At 37.7% G+C, this 23,745-nt stretch overlaps 1 protein-coding gene across 3 annotated transcripts in view; it reads right to left on the reverse strand.

Annotated features, from left to right (window-relative positions):
* Window positions 1-23,745, reverse strand: part of iqsec3a (IQ motif and Sec7 domain ArfGEF 3a) — a 76,990-nt gene that overhangs the window by 17,983 nt on the left and 35,262 nt on the right. For all 3 annotated transcript variants that reach the window (XM_017414817.2, XM_037981335.1, XM_017414816.2), the window contains 5 exons: window positions 21,414-22,699; window positions 15,337-15,498; window positions 8,991-9,113; window positions 4,700-4,866; window positions 198-337 (listed from right to left, as the gene is read on the reverse strand). In XM_017414817.2, the coding sequence (XP_017270306.1) occupies window positions 198-337; window positions 4,700-4,866; window positions 8,991-9,113; window positions 15,337-15,498; window positions 21,414-22,693 (1,872 nt within the window). In that variant the 5' untranslated portion in view covers window positions 22,694-22,699. The remainder of the gene's footprint in view (window positions 1-197; window positions 338-4,699; window positions 4,867-8,990; window positions 9,114-15,336; window positions 15,499-21,413; window positions 22,700-23,745) is intronic.

Below are 23,745 nucleotides of genomic sequence, written 5' to 3' on the forward strand. Positions count from 1 at the left end.
TAATAAATATGCAAAGTGATTATGATAAGGAATTGAATAACGACCGAGTTACGTGTCATGAAGTTAACAAAAGTACAAGTTTCTGTGGAATGAAATATTTTTGCAAACTTAAAAGTATTTTTGAAATTAAAATTTTTTTTAAAAATATAAATTGAAGACTCATGTCTTCTTGAGAAATGTTTAACGTGTGTTCTTACTGTTTTCATGCCTACGATGGACTGCTCAACCTTGGAGACGTAGGTGACATGGTCTTCATTGGAGCGCAACTCTCTCAGTTGTATTCGTTCGTAGATGCCCACCACCATGTCCCTGGGTATGTCTGCTCCATCATCCACACCTGAGACACAGACAGGTAGTATTGACAGCATTGCAGGATGAGTGCTTAAGATTTTACCAGACAGCCTTGAGTGACAGCTGTCCTAAGAACTGTAAAGGAGCTCAGCTTTGTCTGAACTGACCTAAATGCAGAACTGATAGTGTCACAGGAGAAGTTATATACAAAAAAATTTTACATCTTTGAAAAAAAATTGAAAAAGTATGTTGAGACATTGAGTAAAAAATCAATAAAAACTGAATACAATTATTTGCAAATCTCATAAATCCATATTTTCCATACAATGGAATGTAGTATATAGCTCAAAGGACAATTTTGGAGGGCAGAGCTTTGATTTGGAGCCACCCAATTGTACCTGGGACTCTGATGTTAATTGTCTTAAAACCTCTCTTTATGTTGTGCACCATACATAAATAAACCTGCTCAAGTGATTTCATCTAACAGTGCCTGGAAATTGATTTTCTTCCACGACAGTGCTGAACTGTCCCAGTTTTGACGGAATTGAGGCTGTACAACTAGAGCTCCTCCTTTCCGTCCTTGCATCTGCTCTTTTTTGATTTTCTGTCTTTCACTGTCTTCATTAAGCACTAACTGAGGGTGATGAGTGAAAGGAGGTTAATTGGCAAGCAAAGGGATTAAGATCCCACCTTGCTCCTGGAAGATTTTCTGTCTATAGAATACAGTGCAGCTTAAAGCCTGGACAGTTTGATGCAGGTAAAGCTGCATGTCATTAGGCTGAAAGGTTGCCCTCAGATTGCTCCTCATTATATCAACACAGCTGTACTGCACTGTGTGGTACATTGGCTTTTCAATGGGGCAGGATGAGTGTGTAGAAAATGAAGCTGCCACTAGTGATGATGATGTCAGTGAGGCACCCTGGGACCCCGCTAAGACATCACTGCACATTATGGAGTCCGAGGGAGGAGAGGGGATGACCACAGGGAAACGTGTGCCATGAGTCAGTTTAATAAGAAGCATTTCCGTTGCTGAATGGAGGCTTATTTTCACCTTTTCTGTCAGTTTTTCCTCATAGGCATCTTAGGCACAGCAGCTGTGCTCCTTGTATAGCAATGTCAATGATCCAACAGTTCAGTCAGATTACTGAAATGTAATTTACCACAAACATTCATGGTCCAGGGAGAGTAAACCCTACTAATCCTTATTTTCCATAACTGCCAGATAAATTATCTCTTTTGATAAAAGCCTAAATTGAGAAATCATTGGGAGTTTTTTCTTCTGTTTATTGTTTTTAATTTGGAATACTCTTTTTTTCCCCCCCAGAAAATACTTATATCTTCAGGATTAGCTTTTTCTTCATCAGAAAGCTCTCAGGATCTTGTTCCTGTGCCTTACTGTACTTTGAAAGACTCTTACAAGATTTATGAGACTTTAATCACATCAAAATTCAGCTTGCTTGCTTTCAAGCTGCATGGAGGCACAGTTGTTTTCGATCAGTCAGCATGCTATGACTGGAGCTATGCGTTGCTTATAGCTGTGACAAGTGTCAGAAAAGGTTAAAGTCAGCAAAGACTGGCAATTTCCTTTATGGAAGTCATACTACCAACTTTATATTCTACCAACTTTTGCAACAGTTTAATTTATTAACAAGCTTTACTCCATTAATGCAATTAGTTAAACCTGATAAATGGTGACATGCTAATTTTATCAACTGGCAGGCTTTTTTTGTCTCAGATGTTTACTAACATTGCAACAAACTGTGCATCAGTGCATGGATTTCTGTGTTTGATCGGAGGCAGCAAATCATACACAGAAAGCTGTGTGCTTTTTTTGGTAAAAAAAAATAAAAAATTCAACCATACAAAATCAGTTACCAGTAATTATTGTTGCAAGTAATAATTTTTTTTTGTTAAAATAATCAAGTATTTCACCACACATCTAACAATAATAAGGACAATTTCAGATACAAAAGCACCAAAACACATATGAGGGTAATTCAGCTCTGCTTTTTAGTTAATTGGCACAGCCATCAGCTCTTACACCATTTATACCAGAAAATTACTGTCAAGTACAGCAGGTCTTTAAAGTCTTAATATAGTAAAGTTTTGGTGTAATTAAAAATCTTAAAAGATGATGACCTGCTCTGACTGAAATTATTGTTTTAAAGGTGATAAGCACACTATACAAAATTTTCTACCTTCCTATTTTTGTCTTTTATGAATATATGACCATCTGGGAATACAGTACATAAACCCTCATCTCCTCAAATCAGGTTTGTCAATAGGAACTTTAAATGAAAAGTTGCCCTACAACTGCTTTGAGACTATCTTCTCTGAAAAGCAAATAAAGAATTTAATAAAACAAAACAGTTGGCAGAGTGAGCTGGATAAACTAATTGCATATACTGTTTTATATCATGAAGGGTTTTGACATAATCAGTCTGTTTTAGTTGAGTTACTTTGTGTGCCTTTGCTCAGCATTACTGTTGATTTCAGGTGCTTAATTGTGTTTCACCTCTGCCAGTTAGTTGAGTGTACTGTTCTTTTCTGTGTGTGATACAGGCAAGTGTGGTGAAAATACAGAAAATACAGACAAAGAAAAAAACACATGTAGAAACAGACAACATGACATTAAAAATACCCAATAAAAGAATGATTAGATGTAAAGGGAAAAAAATGAGAAGACAAATAGAGAGGTAGAAAGAGAGTGGCATATTTTAATTTGCATAAGATGCTGAAATTGATTTTCCAACCTAATTTAATTGTGAGGAACAGATTGGATGAGCGTACTAAAGTTGTTCTGCATCGACCTCAGCAGTCCCTGATTGATTACACAGATGGAGAGCAAAACTACAATCCCGTGTCTTTTCCTCAACACTCGGTGTACAAGCGTTTGTCTGCATACTAGAGAGATTTACAGGTGTTTTCGGTTTGAGTCGCTGTGAAGGAATTTAGAAAGCAAGCTGTGTAGGGCGGAAAAATATTACCTTATCTTTAGCCATTAAATTTATGCCTATGGGTTCAACTAAATTCGCTACAAAGGAAAAAAAAACTGTTGGACATCGACAGTGCTTGATTTATCTGGGGATTTGCTGCTTTCTATCAAAGCAAGAGTTCACAACAAGAGTAAAGGAAAGGAAATAAATTTAGGGAAGAGTTAACACTATTTATGATGCCTTGTCAACAGATATTTTTAAACTAATTGTCAATTAAAACTTATACATTTGTGGATTTCACTCTTTCTTGGGGTTTTCTGTTTTACTTTGAAGGTTACTTCCTTATATGTTTCATCCTGTTTATCCAACTTCCATCATTGTAGTTGTTCTCAATGTTCCCAACTGTGTGTTGATAGGCAATCAGTTATAATCTGGTCTGTTCATTTTTTTTTTTTAGTTTTTTGTCTGTTTTTCCCCAATAACATCCATCTGTTAGTTTGTATACTTAGAAATATGGTTTAATGACTTAAATTCTTTTGAGTCAGTCATAAAAAAGGAGCTCTTGGCATTTTGAGCAACCGGAAAAAATAAAATTGGAAGCCATAAACTATATGAAGTGTAGATGGTGATTAATGATGCTTGGCCAATTTAAACCAAACCACTGAATGAGCCATAGTTGGAGAAACGGAGTGCATCAATGGGAAAGTGTTCAACAAAAACCTGAAGTTAACAAAACTCTGTTCTGATCCCAGAGAGTCAGTGTATCAGTCAATCAATTAACAGGGAGGACAAACTGTGTGGAGGATTTTAGAATATTTGCCATAAACACAGCTATTCTTTTAAGTGCACTTGTATACACTCAAAAATTTGGTCTACTTGAGCAAACATTTGAAAATATTGCATAAATTTAACTGACCTTCACCATGACCTTTTATGACAAACTGAAAGTGCTAAAATGTGGTCATCTTCCCTCTCAGAGTATGCTTTTTTGTTTGCGCATAAGCATCGTGGTTCAACTTTAAAAGGCGACTTCTGCTTTTTAACAGCCACACCACAGTGATCTCTGCTGTGATTCAGTTGCGGAGCAAATTGAGGCAAGCCATTGAAATTTTGTTGTACAGGTAACTTTTATTATCAGACAAACTTCCACAAACTGGTGCTAGAGGTTATAAATAAAGCGGCATAGTGTTATCAGCACCGGTTATGCGTCAAACAGCAAAGCATACAGTGTAATACGGTTGCTGTCAATTTTTCAGTAACTTACTGGCACCGAGATGCTTCAAAACTCACCCAGACCATGAAAACAAAATCACCAGCTCATATGCATATTGACCCTCTTTAAGTGGCACGCATACACACCAACATTCACCTACCGTACCTGCTTGAGGCGATTATGTAAACTAATTACTGTCATTGAACTCCCTTGGTGTGCTTCTTTACGAGCAGCTTATGCATAATGCTGAGTCTCTTACCTCGTAGATTGCGTATGAAATCCTCCAACAGCATCTTGCGGTCTGGCTTGATGTTGGGGCTGTACATGTCAGTGTTGAGTAGAATGATGGCGAAGGCCAGGATGAAGATGGTGTCTGGATTGTGAAACTGCTGCACCACGTCTGGGTTACACATGCAGTAGCGTTGGCTGTGGGTTTAAATACCAGACACAGAAAACAAAGATATAAAAGAAGAAATGCAACACTTTATCTAAGACGGAAGAGAATAAACGTAGGTTTGTAAAATGGAAATGTGACTTACAAAGATGGTAGAGAGGGAGAAAGAGAAATGGTAAACCAGATGATGATGATTACAGAGCATAGGATAAAGTACACAGATGAATAAATAAACGTGAAGGATAAGAGGAGGAGGAGGAGAATGATGGAAAGATAGAAGAATATATTATCAGAATCTAAATAGCTCTGTCTAGTCACTACATGCTCCTGGAAGTCATTACACAGGCTGAGCATTAGTGTGTCACACTGAAAGCAGAGTTATGTCTTTAATTTGGCCCCTGGCTTCATCTGAAGCTGTCAGCTGCCCCTCAGCAGCAATGAATTTCACAGTAGGTGAGGTTGGGGGATGCTCTGCTGTAACACCATCTCTCTGTGTGAACACTTTTATTCCCACTGGATCCAATACTTATATGGACCATCCATCACACAGGAAACTGTGCGGGTTGGAAAACAAGGGGACTTGATCTTTTGAAAGTAAAGCCATTTATCTTCAAATAAAACACAAAAGTTTTATCTTTTTTGTTTATTAACACTTGGGTTGGCTTTACAGATTTTCCATCTCTTTATGTATTTTTGAGGTAATTTGTTTGTATTGTTTGTTCAATAATGGATCTTTTTTTCTGTTTATATATATCATTATTTAACATTCCTTATAATTTTCTTCTATCTTTTGTGATTATTGATTCTCTTTTTTTGGGGGGGGGACTTCATGCATCATTGTAAAATGTTTGTCTTTGTAGTTATTCTGTGTCTCATTTTAATACCACTGCAGTACTTTGTAGTCATGTCATTAACAATTTTAATACTTCCACCTCATTTTGAGTCTCTTTATAGGAGAAATAATACATTTCTTGACTCATAATTGGGGCCTCTTTTTTCTTAGGGCCCTTGTTTCAGTAGACCTGTTTGGTAACATCTCATACATTGAAATTTCTTGGTTAAAGAATAAATTACAGCACCTAATGTGTATGAATAATCATAGAAGCCATGCAAAAAAGTAGAAGATGAATCCAAAGAAAGCATTATTCTGATTTGGAATATAATTATGGATTTAATTGGTCATTATTTTTGAATACTCTGAACCACATGATTTCATTGTACCTTTTAAAATTAAGATAAACACATTTGAACACATACATCACTTCGTAACTTTCCACATGCTTATCAATGTGCTTTGAAACACCTAACAAACTTGAAAAATAAAACCAAAGGAAATACAAGCTTGTAGTCACACTTAAATTAAATGTAAATAATATCCTATATTCTTTGCTTTAACATGATAATCATATGGCATACAGTTGCTTGTTTAGATCTAAAATTAAATTGTTACCTAACTGCAACAATTATACTTTTTTTCTCTTTCACTCATATATTGGAAAACCTTTTTTCCTGCTTTCGATGTGCTACTCTTTAAGTTTTTTGTAAAGACATTAGCAATGACTGACATGAAAGAAAAAAGAGATGACAAAATGACAATTCTTTTCATGGAATAGATCTGCTAGTCCCCAAATTAGTGTCTAGCTCCGATTTTTTTTTTTTTTCCTTTTCTTTCAGATTGGTAAAAATACCCAAGTCATTACATGCTCTTTGAGTGGATTTAAGGACAAAATTATTCATGCTGCATGATCTTTATCTATGATCATTTCTGAGTGTGATTGCAGGTTATCTGGATTATACGCTACTGTAGAAAGAAAAATAGAAACTGAATATATCTGCAGCATTGGAAGCAGGTTCATATTTGCTCATTCATTAGTACACTGATGCAGCAGATACTGAGGCTACTAGCTGCCTTTTTTTTTTTTTTTTTTTTCTTTTTTTTTTTTTCCCTTGCTGCTTCAAATCCCCTTCACTAACTTCGGAGGTTTCTCCATTTCTCAGTGTGTGTGTGAGTGTGGAGGCATTTCAAAGCCCAGGAGCAGGGGAGGCAGGCACAGAGAGGCAGTAACGGTTATGCAACGCTGGTTATTTATAAACCATCCTCCCTCTCTTTTTTTTTTCCTCCCCTTCTTTCCTTCCTCTCCCAGTTTGTGTCTCTTTCCTCCCTCCCCCTCTCCTTGCTCCTGATAACACGCAGAGTCAGCCTGATGTCCAAACATTACCGGTGCTAGCCGTTCTTCCTACAACGACAATGCAGTCGTTTTTCTCCTCATTGGGCACCTTGACAACTGTGACAGGTGGCTGTTATTACAAAAGGGTTTTGACAAAACAGCATTAACTCTCAGCGCCACAGCTGCACTGCAGATTGTCCCTTTTTGCAAACTGTGACCAAAAATTGCATGCTTCTTTGTTTTTTTTTAAAAAAAAGGCATCTTGACCCATTTGCTTTTCCCCCACAGCCATGAAAATATTAAAATATTCAGTTAGGTCAAAAAAGAAATACATAATTCTTTTTGCATAATCACCAAGATAATATTTTGTATCCATGTAAAGCTAGCTGAGCTAGCATTAGGTTCAAAATTTGGTAATATATTTAAACAAGAACCCTTTAAGACAGGTTTTTAGGATTTGAAAACTAATCACATTGATTTTCATTACCATAATCGCTGTGTGTCCTGACTAAAACCATTTAGACTTTGAAGTAAAGCACAGTTGTTTGAATACAGAGCCAACAGGTCAATGACAATTGCAGCCAGAGTTAAAAAGAATAACAGATTAAATTTTCTAATCGAACAGCAATTAAAGGCACGACTAGCTTTTTTTTATCTTGAACTAGAGGTGACTGACTAATCATGAACTCTGTAACTGAATGAGCAAAACCTCCATAATATCACAGATTTTTTCATATTGGCCTTTTTGGAGTCAGAAATTACTTAGTTGAAGTGATCAATACCAAGATCATATTGCCCTTCAGAAAATGTACAAACTTTACTGACCTTCACTGAATGAAAGTCTGTTAGAGTGTTGTGAGCAACAAGGTCTGACTTTTCAGCTTTAATGATGGCCTCTTCATGTTCTGCAGAATCATGTTAATCATCCACTGATTCAAATCAGGTGTGTTGCAACAGACAAATCTCTAAAACATGCAGGACAGTGGCTCTCCAGGACCAGGATTGCCCACTGCTGGTCTGATGCAAACTAAAGTTGTTGCCAAACTCAATCAGGTAAACATCTTCTTACAAGTTGTTTTTACTGTCTTAATGAACTTATTACATACTAAACCAGAGGTCCAGTCAGGTCTGATTTGGTTAACTTCTGGTTTTAAATGACAGACTAACACGGCTCATCTATGACCCAACCACTGGGTCAAACTTTTTGATTTAATATTGGGTCAAACCAACCAAACCTGTGACCCAGCAAGCATGTTTTTAGTGTCTACACACTAAAGAAAACACTATTTGTGTTCAGAGTATTTTTTGTGATGTTTATTTAATTATTTAGTATCTAGTTGTACTTTTCTTTTCAAGTCCAGCCCCTATTTCTAATTTCCCTCAGCTACCCCTGATTTTCTCAACACCTCACAGCTGAATTCCATCTACTAATCAACTCACCTGTCTTCCATTCACTAATCGCCCCCCCAGCATTCCTGTTTTTTTCCTCAGTCATTGTCAGATCCTACTGTTTGCTCCCCGTTTACTTGCCCATCTTTGTTTAAGCCTCTAATTCTTTTTAGGCTTTTGTTTTAATACTTTTTTTGAATTGTTAGTTTTGTTGCCCTGTTAGCTTTAATATTAATTAAAGTTTCTGTTTTTACTTAGTTTATCTTTCTGCCTGACTGCATCATGGGTCCTCACAACTACTACACTACGAAATGTCAAGAAACTTAACTCAAACCATCAAATCAGCCAAGATGAAACCTTTTCATGGCCACATGATTTAACACAATAAAAGTGACCTTTTATTTTTGATTAAATTCATTGTAAATTCTGCTGCCATATCTTTGTGGCTGATTTACTTTTTGATACTCATTGCAGCTTGTGGCATAAGAGACTTGTCTTGCCACAATGATGCACAAAACTTGAACTACAGAAATCCTAGCATAGCAAATTGCAACTCACAAGGTGAAAATGCCACATTAACCTTTTTTTATAATCAGTACCTGAAGGCCTCTATAAGACGTTCCACCTTCTGGGCTTCTCCCTGGACACGGATGTGGGCCTGAAACTTCCTCAGTGCTTCATCCAGCTCCATCCCTGAGAAGTCCATTTCATCCACCACACAACTGCAAAGCATAAAGAGGCAAACATCAAGCACTGGGACAAAAATAGAAGAACAGTGGTTGCCTCTTGACTGATTTGCTCATTAAAAATCAAGGACTTCTGCAAGTTTTCACCCATCTACTTCCAGGTCGCAGGGCAAGTTTGCTTACTGCAGGTATTAGCCACACACAAACGCCATGGATAAGACCAGACCCAGCTTTCTTTTCTGCTCACTGAAAATTCCTTTTAAGCAGAAAATCCTCCCATTACACTACAACACCGTAATAACTTAGTTAAAAAACTAAATATGTATTTGAAAGACTTCAGATGGAACAAACACAACATGGACAGTTTAGAGGTTTGAAGCTAAAGGTGGATTTGGAAACAGAACAGGAGATTATGACGTTTTTTTGTGGTTTGATGCGACGTGTTCTGTCAGAGTACAAAGTGGGATGATAAACTGTGAAATTAAACTTTTGTTTTGGCTTTCATATGGTTTACTTCAAACCTGTTCAATAAAAATGATTCTTTGCCTCTGCCAATGCTCAAACAAGATGATGTCGTTGTCACACAGTCATATTACGTAGTTGTGGTAAGACTCTGGCCTTTGCCTCTGATCCTTGCTGTTTGTTGTACTGCAAAAATATGCAATATGTGCACAAACACGTGCACACTGCATTAAGATGGATGACTGTGAACAAAGGGTTTATGAGCCGAGTACTTGAGTGTGACACATGCTGCTCCAGCAGAAAACACTAAGATAGCTGATGTTACAGTACTGCTGGACATATAGAATATACATATAGAATCACCACTTTTGGAAGGTTTTTTTTTTACAGTTTCATTTTGGAGAAACTGAAACAGCAAAAATAAAAAGTCTTACAGAACAAACAAAAAGTTGTTGCATTTATAACTAAACATCCTGGCAAATTCATGGAAATTTGTTGGAATGAATATTCTTTTTTTTTCCTTTCTTTTCAGATCAGAACAAAGAGTGGAGAGTTGAATGAGATGTTCTCTGAAGATTTGTATGTACTTTATCAACCAAAAAAAGAGCTGAAATAAAATTTGGATTTTTGCAAGCTTACTGAAACTGACTAAAAAAGTAAATAAATAAAATTCCCAGTAGTGCAATCATTGAATAACATCAATAAACCACTGAGATGGGTTGGAAGTTTCTAAAATATATATGGCTCCAGCTGTCTCATTATTTTATCTCCCAATACTTGACCTAGGTTACCAATAACTGTAATGAACAGATAATCTAATCCTAAAACACTTTTCATTAGCAGCCTGTTACAAAGATGCACATTTTTTTTGTTAAATCTATAGATGATGACAGCTGAACAAGCATGAAACAGTATTTTTGCATTAACAAGGTGATTTCCAAAGTATTTGTATCCAATAACTTAACTCACCCCTTCAAAGAGTGGATGAAACTAGAGCAGTGAAGAGTCTAGCCAAAAAGAAAGCCCAGATCAAATTAATATTTTAAATGGATTTGGTTTGAATAAAAAAAAGAAAAAAGTATATAGCAAAAACAAGGAAAAGGCATCATCATCCAGCTGAAGATTTATAAACTGTGCAAAGTTTATTTAATTAAAGACGGTGCTTTAAACAGTTGAAACTGAACACTTATATTTTGTTGAGACATATAAGTTTAGTTTGGATACAAGGGAAAATTATAACTGAGGCCTTATTAACACTGCATAGCACAGACTCTTTTAACAGCATTCCGCACATGTTTTCAAACTGAACAGAGAAATTCCTGGTTGCATGACATCTTTTCATTTGTACTCGAGAGTTGATCATCTGTCTGGAACTTTCCTGGCTGTATTTATTGTTTTCTCCAAATGATCCAAAATGCTAACAAGTCAATGAACTCAGAAAAAAAACCTAACATATTTTACAAGTCAGGATCCATGCACACACAGAACAACAGAATGATTGGCGTTCCGTTGATGGAATAAGCAGAGTCTGTGCTGTAAGCAACACTGTCTGGATGACAACAGCATATGTTGCCTCAAAGCCTACATCAATATTGTTCAGAATTAATGGCGCCTTCTCAGACGTACAAGTAACTATGTCATGTGCACTAATGCACCCCCATACCATCACAGATGCTGGCTGTTAAACAGCACATTGATCACAAGGATGTGAAAATAACATTTGGCAGTTTTCCAATTTATCTCTGTCCATCTGATATAACTTCAGAAAGCAGCAGTATTTCTGGGTCTTAAATTCAAGGATACAACAAAAAAACTGTGCTCAATGGCAGAGCCGATTTTTGCTGTAGAGTAGTATTTGTTAACACTGCAGTTTCTTTGTGTGGCCCTATATTAATTACTATAAAAACTTGAAATTATTTACTTGATTGGGAGTAGTGTGCTGTAACTTTTTGTACAACGTAGAGCTCTATAACTGAGGTGTACTTTACAATAGAAATGTCATTCAAAGTTTAAACAAGTCCCACAAAGTTAGACTTTAGATGTCTGAACTGGCATTTTCATATTTTTTATGCTTGTATCATTGTTGGGGTTGAGGGTGTGACGCTAACTTTAGAAATGCCTTAAAATTTCAAAACTTTTGCAAACAAACCCTTGTTACTCCTACAACTTTTTGTAGTACATATACAAATTATACATTAAAACATTGTGATTTTTGTCTTCTTTCCCTCAGTGTGTCTCTCACTTGTATAAAGTTTTCAGTTTTTTGGACAGCGAATAACTTATTTTTCTTCACCTCCTTAAAGTCAAGAGATCACACAAACCATTTTATTGCACTTTTTACAACTAAAAATCATTCTGTTACAAGTTCAGATAATCAGAGTAATTGTCTATGAGTGTTTGGATTTAAAAAGACCATGTGGACATTTTTAAAGGTTAAGGAGTAGTACACATTGAGCTGGAATCAATCACCTCTCTTGACTCCGATCGGCCTCTTCACGACTCACTTCCTCTCCGCCTTCTCTCCTGCCTGTCACTCCTTGTTTATGTAACGTCAGACAACATGCTCTCTAGCCCGAGTACATCAGGCCTTTTGCTTCCCTTCCCGGTCCTAAGGCTTGCTCTGTTGTAGTAACATGGACAAGCACACACACCCTCGGAGCTCACACTCTGTTACCGTCACATAGGTGACTGATTTGTATGCAGTAACTGGCAGGGTAATTGACAAAATCTTTCTGCAGAGTGTGAAGTGAAAATGGGAAGCAGTCACATGTACATGACAATAAAAATAGAAACAGAAGCCTATATGAATCCATAAGGAGATGGCAAACACGAGCAGCTTTCGTTGTTTTATGCAAATCGAAAACAAAATGTTTTTAAATCGTCCTTGAGGAACGTTTCATGACGCCCAAATCTGAAACTACACTTCCACATAATTGTCTTGAGGCGTTTTAACTATCGTTGTTTATTCTTGAAGGAACGAAACTGACACATTCACGCGGTTATGGGGCTGCACACACACACACGTATTCCTGCTCAGTAAATCACCATGAGTGATCTTCACATTAGACTGCAATCCGTCACCTGCTTCACTGTGACTACACTTTATAGGAAGTGCTCTCAGGAACACTTTGCACTCTCCGATCATGCTCCTCTTCAACATCACTTCTCCCCCCCACTGTTGAATGACTATACGAAAATTAGGGGGGGGTAAAAAAAAGCCCTCACATCACCTGTGATATGAAAATATCTGCACTGTGAATAGATGAATGAAGACTTGAAAGCATAATCTTGTTATTAAAACGTGTTCAGAACCCTGACCGTATCTCTTTAAGAAAATATGGATGTTAGATGAGGTTGAGCTGACAAAGTGCTTTGTCGTGTTTGTCTTTTCTCACAAATACTAGAACACTGGTCCCAGTTTGGTAACAAAATTGGAATATTAAAGTCGACAAAAACACTAGTAGACAACTGATATGCAGATTTAAAGTTATTAGTTAAAAGGATAATGTTGTTGACTAAAAGGGACAAAACTGTGGAGAGATAAATGACGAGTGGGCGGTTGGAAGGTGGGGGTGGGGGGCAGTTACAGAACCAATCAGGTTAATGACCTGGAATTACACACACATACACACCGGCACACACACAGACTAATATGAGTCATGTGTTACAGTGTCTTCACATTTATTTGATGACTAATACTACAGAGAGACATCTGTCCTCGTCCACTACAAACTCCATAAACTATAAAACCAATTAAAAAAAGCCCAAAAGGCCAAAGTGGATGTTTTTGCAGGTGTTTGTGTGTCTTTTACCAAAATATCTCATAAACCACTGGCCAGATTTTAACAAAACTCTCAAAAAGTAATCATTGAATGTACCTCTCCAAATGATTACCTTTTTGGAATCAACCCAATTCAAGATAGTCAACACAGCTAATAAAATTATCCAATACAAAAAGGCTATAACTCAGTTCTACAGCTATTGACCTAAAAATTGATGTGGTAGTAGCTGAGAGTCATTCACAACACATACTCTGAGTGTGACATCTTGCTACAAAGAATGGAATTGCACCTCACGTTATTTTCCTGGTTTTACAATAATGGCTACAGCATGAAAGGAGGCGGGTTATGTGCATGCCTTTCAGTAATGCTAGGCATTTAATTTATTAATGCAATTTAAGGAAATAACAAATGGTCTAATATGTGTAGATTTTAGGTAAAAGCTGATAAAATGTTTTTTTTTACATAAATATAAACATTTCATTTTTTTCCCTGATTGTCTTCTGCATGACATGTTCGGTATATTTAGAAATTAATGACACTTCAGTATTTTTCAGGATAATTTAGAAGCTCTTAGGGCACAATTTTGAACTTGTCAGTGAAGCACAAGATAAAAGAAAAACAAAAAACTTTAAAAGCCAGATTTACTATATATATATATAAATAATAAAATAATAAAAGATCCTTGAAAAATAAATGTGAACTAAATAAATGTAATCTTCATGGGCTGTGCTGTTTGTGTTTGACTGACAGCAGCCGGCCGTTTGTCAGAGCGCTGATGCACTGTGGGGACAAAAGACAAAGTAAACATACTTATGCTGTAGTCCACGTCCTTCCGTCTCACTTCATCCCGTGGGAAGACAGCGTTTGCAGTGAATTTGAAAAGGAAAGACCACAGCAGAATCTAACTGAACCAAAGTGACATCTTCACACACATGCTGTTTAATGTGCTACAGCTCTTAAGCAGCTAATTAGGCCTGTAAACTAAAGTTAGCAGCGCCCTTTTGCTGTCGAATCTTTCTTTACTGGACTAGTTAAGGTGCAGAAAATGTATATGCCCAACTTTATAACAAATTGGAAAGCTATAGGGTTGTGGCTAATCAACGTTTGCAGCTCTTGGTGTTGTGCAGCAAGATGCTCTTTAACTCAGAGTAATGTCTACTCCGACGTTCCTGCTTTACACTAGATTCAATTAGCTTTATCAACGTAAGGTATTGATTTTTAAAGCAGAGAATACTAAGCTGTTTGACCTTGTCTAATTTTACAAAGTTCTTTACAGTAGCTTTCTCTTTCACACACAAACACCCTCAAGCAATGTTTTCCATTTCATATTATGTATGCACTGTATTCCTTTTAATTTTAATTTTTGCAGTTTTATTTTTTATTCACACACCAATGAGCATGTCAGGAGCAGCAGGGGAGTTTGTGGTCTTTCCAAAGGACATTTGAACTCACGGCACTGCTTGTTATCAAACCTCCAATGCTCCAATTATTAACCAAACGCAGTTCCCTCCTTTATCGCTATTGATTATTTTGTTCTATGCATAGCTGGCAGAGTCAAAGAATGTTATTTCATTTTTTTATGCCCAGTTTTCTTTTTTGTTGTTGTTTTTAAAACACTAAATCAAGGGACAGATTCCGCAAAGACACTGTGAATGTGCATCATCCTGATGTAAATGTTTTGAAGCATTGACCAAAGAGAAAAGAAAATCTGATTAAGTTTATTAAAAGGTGGCACTTCTGAATCAGCTTATCACCAGTGTTTTCACTAAAAAGAAAAAAAAGTAAAAAAGATGTTAAATGGTCACTAAATGATAGAATTTAGGTTTGTGGACAATCTTTAAAATCCATTTATCGTTAAGCAAAGAAAAAAAAAAGAGTAAAAGGTATGCTTTGTTTGTAACTAATTGAGGATTTTTCCTGTTGCATTATCATGCTTACAGCTGATCAGTTTGAAATAAGACAGATTGTCATCAAAGATTTTTATGTAAAATCAGGAAATAATGTGCGCTGCTCACTCTAGGACATCTCTGTTGAAGGGCTTCTTGCTGTTTCCGAGAAATTCTCCAATCATCTGTCGGCTGAGGCCTTTCCTCTGTAGCAGGAAGTGGGCTACACCAATGGGCGTGTCTGGAATGAAGCCCCGGGAGATCAGGAACTGGAGGCCCTTATCAGGGTTCCTGGGACAAAACAGCAAGAGGACGAAAAATTAATGATTGAAAAGGGAAGTTTATCAGTCAAGCTAAATGCTAAAGCAACACTAAAGGGTGTTGTAAACATCATGATGACTGTAGGAAACGAGAGGAGTGAGGAAAATGTGGGTTTATTGCAATATTCAACAATAAGATCACAACTAGATGATTTCATAATATTGTGCATTACAGTGCATAAAAAAACAAACATAAAAATGACAAAATTTGAAATTCTTTATGCTGACTGCTTGATATGCACCACTGCACAGAGTGGAGACTAAAAAGAGTTCAAACACACAAGACACAGTCTAATCTGTATGAAAGCTCCACTCTAGCCCCAGTCAGGTAATTCTTTTAGAAAGAATGTAGTTTAAACCCACATTTTCAAGCAGCAGGTAATAAAAGAAAATGTTCTGATTTGATTGTACAGACATTGTCCTTGAAAACTAAATGGGCCATAATTGACTAATATGAAGCAGACATGAACCTGGTTGGGTCGTGGCAGGTTCCATAGCACCACTTGTATAAGAAGCATCTGGGAAGAACAGCTAACTGAAAAATATTCACAATTTCCAAACAAAATCGTTAAATAATAAAAAGTACATCTGCTGAGTTATTTTGAAAACAGCAGTATTTACTTAGCCTCCATCTCATTTACATTTCAGTTTCCTTCTGTGTTCATCCCTTCTGAAAATGGCCTTAACATCTCACTGACTTCCAGAAATTGGTGTTTTAAAAATATATTCCTCTGTTTGTGATCATTTTGGAAGATATGTTTTTGTCTATTTGTAGCCATATTAAATGTAGATAATATTTGCTCCAGGGAGACTACTGCATTACACAATTTTTTTTTTCCACTCTAGCCTTCATGCAGTTTTTAAACCACAGCTTTTCCATAAAAAAAACTGCATGTGTGTGTACCACAGAGGTTTAGCAAGATGCAGGAAGGGTAAAGGGCAGGATAGAAGGAAGAGGCTGGAAATCAGATGTGCAGTAATGACACAGTCAGGGACAACGAAGGCGCTGCCTAAAAGCATCCGCCATGAAAGCACCGGCACTCTCTCAGCTGTTCGCTCACGCTCTCAGCTGAAGGTGATATCTGGCCAAACAAATTTGGCGGATATCACTCATGTGATGTTTGCCCAACAACAGATGGATGGTGATTATTATTTGTAATCAGGGATGAATAAATGGGTGAAGATCAGAAAACTGGAAGGAGATCCGAGATGGAAAGATTCAGAAAGGTATGACAGTTTGCATAAAATGAATCTCTTGAATCTCTTGTTTACATGGGAAGAACAAGTAATTATTTTCAGCTTGTATGCCACATTTAGTCTACCTTATACAACAGAGCTCTGCAAGAGACTTTGTTTTTCATTATTATAGTTCATATGCAAATTTAACTTTACATTTTTAAAAAGGGACACTGGAGAGTGGGTTCCAACTATCGAGGAATCACACTTTTCAGCCTCCCTGGGAAAGTTTACATCAAGATGTTGGAAGGGAGGCTCCAACCGATTGTTGATTCTCTGGTTCAGGAGCAGCAGTGTGTCTTTTGTCCTTGTTATGGAACAGTGGACCAGATCTTCACCCTTGCTGAGTTGCTCAGGGGATCATGGGAGTTTGATTCCAGTTTACATGCGTTTTGTGGATGTGGAGAAGACTTATGACTGTGTAGCCCAAGGCATTCTGTGGGGGGAGGTATATGGGAGCATGGGGTGCTGGGATCACTTTTGAGGTTCTGTCCCTGTATAACCAAAGTACATAACTGATTAACTTTTGGAGTCAATCCAATTCAAGATGCACATCACAACTAGTCAACATTAGCCAATATAAAAATGGTTGGTTGAAGAATTTAGATGCTATCCCACAGAAGTGTGACCAAGCCGGTGAGCAGCATGAGGAAGAGGTGCCATCCCGTTGTGGCTGTATATCGTTCTTCCACATGCAATTGATGCCCCTTTTATTAAATGAATAAAATGTTAAATTGCCAATATGTCCCATTACTTCAGATTTCAGTCAATTAATCCAACAGACAACACAAACAAGAGCAAATGCCAGAATAAGTTGTTTGGAATTGGCAGAAAAAAATTGCCAATTTTCATGGGCACAACCTGGCTCAACTCTGCTGCTCAGCCCACAAATGCCTTGTCCTAACAAACATGGCACCATTTAAGGGGGAATGAACAGGCTTTTCAATAGTAAAATTTTTTTTTCTTGCCAAAATTTATTGTTACAACAAAGAGATAATCACCTAAATAAAAAAAAATTGTGCTATGTGTATTTACATTTTGCTGGTCTTTGTCATATATATAAATTCATAAAGTTTACTATATAAAAATAAAGAAATTCACCTTTTTTCTGTTTTTTAATTCAGAGTGAAAGAGCACAAAAATGGTGCTGCTTTCCTGGGGTAAAACATATCAGAAATACTCCCTCTGTTTGCCATCTGGATTTTGGAGTTTGTAATTATGTGCTGGGTCGTTCAGCACTGAGAGCAGAATACTAATACAGCTAAGGATTGTGTATCCCTAAACAAACACCCACTACTTAGGAATACATACACACATACAGTGAGCCTTTTTTTGTGACGCTCTTCCCTCCTAATGGGCGAGATCTCTCCAGAGAAGTTTGGCATGCCTTGCTGTGTTAATTAGCCCTGCTTGACATATGTATTTAGATATCTCTTTTCACACGCTCACTCTTCACACTGACATTTCTTTAATTCAGAGAGGAGCTCTGATGGTGCTCTATTTCCATGCAGTATGGGGAATAGATGTAGATCTGCCACACTCTGCTCTAATGACTAATCAGTGCGTTTACTACACAAGCAAAAAAGGGAATTAAGGACATGTCAAACAGATCTGTATTAGATGGAAAAATCAAGCATACAAAGAGATAAATCTAGTCAGGAATCTGCTATTATTGTCACACATAATCCCTTCTTTGTTGGTCCATTCTTTGGCACAGCAGCTTCTGTTTGTGTCCTTGACACATTCACCATCCTCACATAATGGCGTTATCGACATTCTGGCCACACTCAGAGTGAAAACTTTATCAGGTGATTTTTCTCTCAGCCTTTTCCCTTCAGTTTCTCTTCCTTGCTTCTGTACTTCATATCCATGGTTCACCTGTTCAATTTTGAAGCTTGTAGACACCTTCACCGGACATTTACCCCAAAACACCCGACTTTCCTAATCCTGCTTACTCCATCCTGCATAGATACTGCACAAAACACCTGCTGTCATAAGCACACATATTTGTAGTTTATATTACCCGACTTTCTGCATGTGTTAGCGTTTTTGCCTGCATGATCAAGCATTACCTGCGTTTTTAGCCCAAAGCAAACAGCCCTGTTTAAGATGCAAAGGATATCACAGCGCAGGTATGAGGAGGAGGATATGAACTGGTGGAACTAATAAGCCTTAAGCCCGATTGCTTTCTCTTGCTTTACTTTTTCTTTTTTCTTTTTCGCTTACTTCCTTCTCTATCTCTCTCTTATGTCGTAGCCAGTTTCTTACCAGTCAGCTTATCTTTCAAGGTATATGATCAGTGGAATGACAATAAGGTTTGCAAATAGACTAAACGGCAAATAAATTCTTGAAAAAAAAGATATAAAAATAAATGTTTCTAAAGCGTCAAAGTGCTTCATGATCCAACTAAATTACATTGAAATCGATGCACAAATGTATGAAGCAAGTACCTCTAATTATATGTAAAAAATTTGAATCTCAAAACTAGATTATTGCCCATTTGTTTTGTCTGTTACATTAGCTGCAGTGCAAACTGAAGTGATCAAACTGGACATCTATGAAAAAATTGATTTAATGTGCTTTATACAAAAGTCACAGCCTGATGGTGGTAAATAAGAAATGACTAAAAATGAAGATATGTACAACATAGGAGGACAAACATCTGTAGAATTCAGTGGTCTTCCTTTGTTTTTCTCAATGAATAGTCATTGCTGGCCTCATGTTCGGTTGTCACCATGGCAACATTTTTTCTTCCTATCTCTTGCAGCTGCTGCCATGTAACCACCTTGCACCTGTCTGGAGCATGACTTTGGAAGTTCTTATCTGGTTCTGACTTCTTCACTCTCGACTAGACAGTGAGGACGCCTGGTTCAGAATGCACAAAAAGCAACAAACCTAAACAAGCCTCTCCATACAGAGCTTTCTCTCTCTCTCTCTCTCTCTCTTTCTGCTGTTTGAGGACTCAGACAAATTCAGCACGAGTAAAGAAGAGCAAGGAAAAAAAAGCATTAATGTTCATTAGTTTTACCTCAAACATCTGGAATCTTTAATTTGTTCAATGTACTTGACACAAATGACAAAAGAACCCCTGCAGCCCTTCTCTAAAACCTTCTGTCATGTTTTGCTCCTACAACCATATGTTGAATGAACAATAGGAGCCTATATTCTATATTTAACCAGAGGCAGAGTCAGGGAGGCAGTCTAAAAGCATGCTTTCAGAGATGTAAGTGATGTTGTGATCCTGAAGAAGACGGAGCTAAGTGCCAGTAGGATGCAATTTGGTGAATACCTACAGCCTTTCTGCTCTCAGTGCACTGGGTTCCAAACAGCACTTAAGTGTTTTTTTTTCTTTAGTTATCAGATTTGAAAGAAGATAGGAGGATGAAGAAATCATCCAGGTTTGAAAAAATGCAAACCTTTACTTCATTACCTTAACAATACAACAATTTGTCTAATGTCTTAAAAGGTTTTTTGTCTGAATTCAAGATGCATTTTTTTGTCCCTGTTAGTGCAGTTGATACTGTATGTGGTGAGCAAGAAATAAAATTTCACAGTGAGTGAGACATTAAACTTAGGTGGCTCTCATTCCCAGCTTCTCTCATGTTTGGGTATCTGTAGAAACCCAAGTTGGATTATTCCAGTTCTGTCTCACATCAGCCTGGCAAACAGATCTTCCCACACTTCTCTGTCTCAATAATTCACCAACTCTCTTTTTTAATCTTTGTGCTTTTGCGTCGCTCAGGGAATACAGACACTTCAAAGTTTGACACTTCTTTATGTCAGTTCTTTCACAACATTAGTAATCAGTGAGAAAAAAAAAATGCTTATCTTTTTTTTCCAGGCCAAAGTTCAAGAACACCTTCACTGATCATGCAGCATTTTATTTTTTATGCTGGTATCTTTATTTTAAGCCTCTTTTAAATTTCTAAATAATTGTTTAAAAACCATTAGTTGGCACATATGTAAGATGTTACAGGAAAAACAAGAGGTCAGCATCTACAAAATGACTGTATTTCCAAAGGGCAAAAAGCATCCAAATGACATGATCCACATGACATGAATCTGTTCTGCTGTTTCACTTTGCAACAGTGGGAAATTAAAAATTGTTTTATGTATATTGATCTAGTAAAATGTATTTACAAGTGATGATTTACATATTTCAATTTAATATTTCATGAATCACAGAATGGTATTTTAATGAAACTTTCAGTAAGTAACCATTGGGTTGACATCTACAACTGATTACCTTTTGGAGTCAAGACAAGTTATTTTAGAAAACCCAAAATGGCTGTAACTCAGATAATTTTACAGATATTGAGCTGAAATTTGGTGTGGCAGTAGCTGAGAGTCATTGCCAACACATACTCCAGCACTTACAGATCATGCAAGATATCACAATACCTTGTGAGATTGCAAATAATGTTATTTTCAAGGTTATTTGCAAAAAAATATATAATTCCATTGTTTCTCAACATGAGATGATCATAGTCTCAAATTCTTGCATAAAAGGGAGCGGTATAAATGCAACCACAAAAACATTACTAATTTGAATTTCAAGGAAAGTTATTTAAACAACCATTTTCTTTAGCTGTTTCTCCTTTTCTGTATAGTCATCTAAACATGTAATACAGAAATTGTGAAGCCACTCACAGGTTGAAGAGGTTGAGGCCAATCCTGTAAAGGCGTTTTCTCATGACGTCCGTAGACAGCGTGGGTGACTTGCAGCTGGCTGGGTTCTCACAGTGGTACCGTGGAAGGCTGAGGATCATGGCCTGAAGTGCCTCCTTGGACGAGGCTTCAGAGGTCGAGCGTGCCTCCGTTGATGTGCTGCTGCTGCTCATCTGCTCCGAGCTGTTGTCTGCTGTCTCAGAGCCGCATCTCTTGACATCGAGAGGCTCCACCACAGGAGAGCTCCCCAACTGCACAGCTTCTTGGGGTGGGGGGACATAGACAGGTTCTGTTGGTGGAGGTGGAGGAGGTGGAGAAGCTTCCTCTAGAATTTGAGAGGCAGCCATTTTATCCAGAGAGATCAGAGGAGGCTGAATCTCCTCCAGTAGCTCCTCTTCACTTGGAGGTGGGGCGGGGAATTCCTCATCCTCACCTCCTTGTAGCTCAATTTCAGGGGGTGGGGGGGGCTCTTGTGGTGGAGGTGGAGTATTTATGGGTTCACTTGGGGCCTCTGGAGGTAGAGGAGGTGGTTCTTGTGAGGAGCCATGTGGGACAGACAGCGGTGAGGGGTTTGTTGTTGCAGTCGTGGAGGCTCCTTCTTGTTGGATGCAGCTTCCAAGTGTGACTGAAGAAGATGACTCCATGACTGAGGATGAAACTCTAAAGTTCTGACTGTCAATCTGCACCGTCACATCCCGAAAGGCCATCATCAGCTTACTTGCGCTTCTCGACAGGTCACTTGGGTCCACTGGGCCTTGTTGAATTGTTGACTGTCCCACACCACCTCCTTCACCACCTCCTCCTCCTGCGGCAGCTGCTGCTGCTGCCGCCGCCGCTGCTGCTGCATTGAAAGAATCAGCACTGAACTGATACGTGCCGCCTTCTTGTAGAGAGCACATGGTCTTGAGGCTCCAGTTGCTGAGCGCATCATCTATGGACTTTGCAAGCGACTGGACCTGTTCGGAGAACGAGTCTTCCAGGTCAGTCAGGGTGCTACCAACTGTGGCAGGCAGAGACGGCGAGCGCACCAGTGGAATGCCTGTCAGGTTGCAGCCTTCTGCCAGAGCTCGTTCAGCAGAGAAACCCTCAGTGTTTTGCACACGGACCTTGCGCAGGGAGATGCGTCGGGGCAGACGACTCTCCAGAAGTGAATTGCGGATCTTCTCAAAGTTTTTGCTGAGCTGGTACTGGCGGAAGGCGGTCTGGATCTTGCAGGCAGCACGGCGAGAGATGAGGTGACCGCCATATTTGTGCTCTAACATTTCGATCTAAGAAAAAAGAAAAGAGATACAGACAGGAAATATTGAAGTTTAATTTCATGCTCATAAAATTGTAAGAAAAAAAATCCTGTCTACACAGACAATCTGCTAATATGGTTAAAATGAACCCCAATTCAGACAGAATGCAATGATTTGCAAATTTCATAAACCCATATTTTATTTTTAATGGAGCAGTAAACAAATCAAAAAGTAGTTTTGAATTTTTTGGCAGCAACACATGTCAAAAAAGAGGGGACAGCTGGTCTCCTTCGATCCTAGACGTTTACCAACTGTTTACCAAGAGATGCTTCACAGAAGGAAACATGGTGATGTCCCTACTTTTATGAGATGCTGCTGCAATCAAATTCAAAATGACTTTTTTCTGTCATGTATTAGCACTAATTCTGTTTAATAATTTGATTTTTTTTTCCTATGTTCTATTGTAAATAAAATACTGGTTCGTGAAATTTGCAAATCAGTGAATTGTGTTTTTATTTACACATTACAATTTATTTTTTTAGAATTGGAGTTGTAATATCTGTTTTCAATTAGTCATCACAATAACTGCTAGCTATTATATTGATGAATTTCAGTACAAAGACACACATTTTGCCAACATTATAATGATTTTCTGTCCTGGGCACCAATACTGTTTATCATATAGAATTATTCAGTACATTCTTTATGAAAGATAATTCTCACATTAGAGCTGAAACAACCGAGCAAGATAAACAAATGCATGTGGGTGTAAAATGAGTCAGCAGGTCAATAAAAGCAAAAAAAGAAGACACTGAAAGTTGTCAAATTTAATTTCTGGGGAAGAAACAGGCCAAATTTAGATATTGCAGTACTGCAAATTCTACTAATATTACTCTCAGATGGGTCATTAATCTTGCGCTGTAATTTATTATAAGCTATATGTGAGGCCATACAGGTGAGATCTCTGTGTCGGCTGACTTGTGATCTTTGAACAAACATTTCAAAACAGATCCTAATTTGTGTCATTTCCACAGAGAAGCACGACATGCAGTGCTAACTTTTATAAAGCTGAACAA

The sequence above is a fragment of the Kryptolebias marmoratus genome, linkage group LG18, assembly GCF_001649575.2.
Source record: "Kryptolebias marmoratus isolate JLee-2015 linkage group LG18, ASM164957v2, whole genome shotgun sequence".
In the NCBI taxonomy this organism is placed as follows: domain Eukaryota; kingdom Metazoa; phylum Chordata; class Actinopteri; order Cyprinodontiformes; family Rivulidae; genus Kryptolebias; species Kryptolebias marmoratus.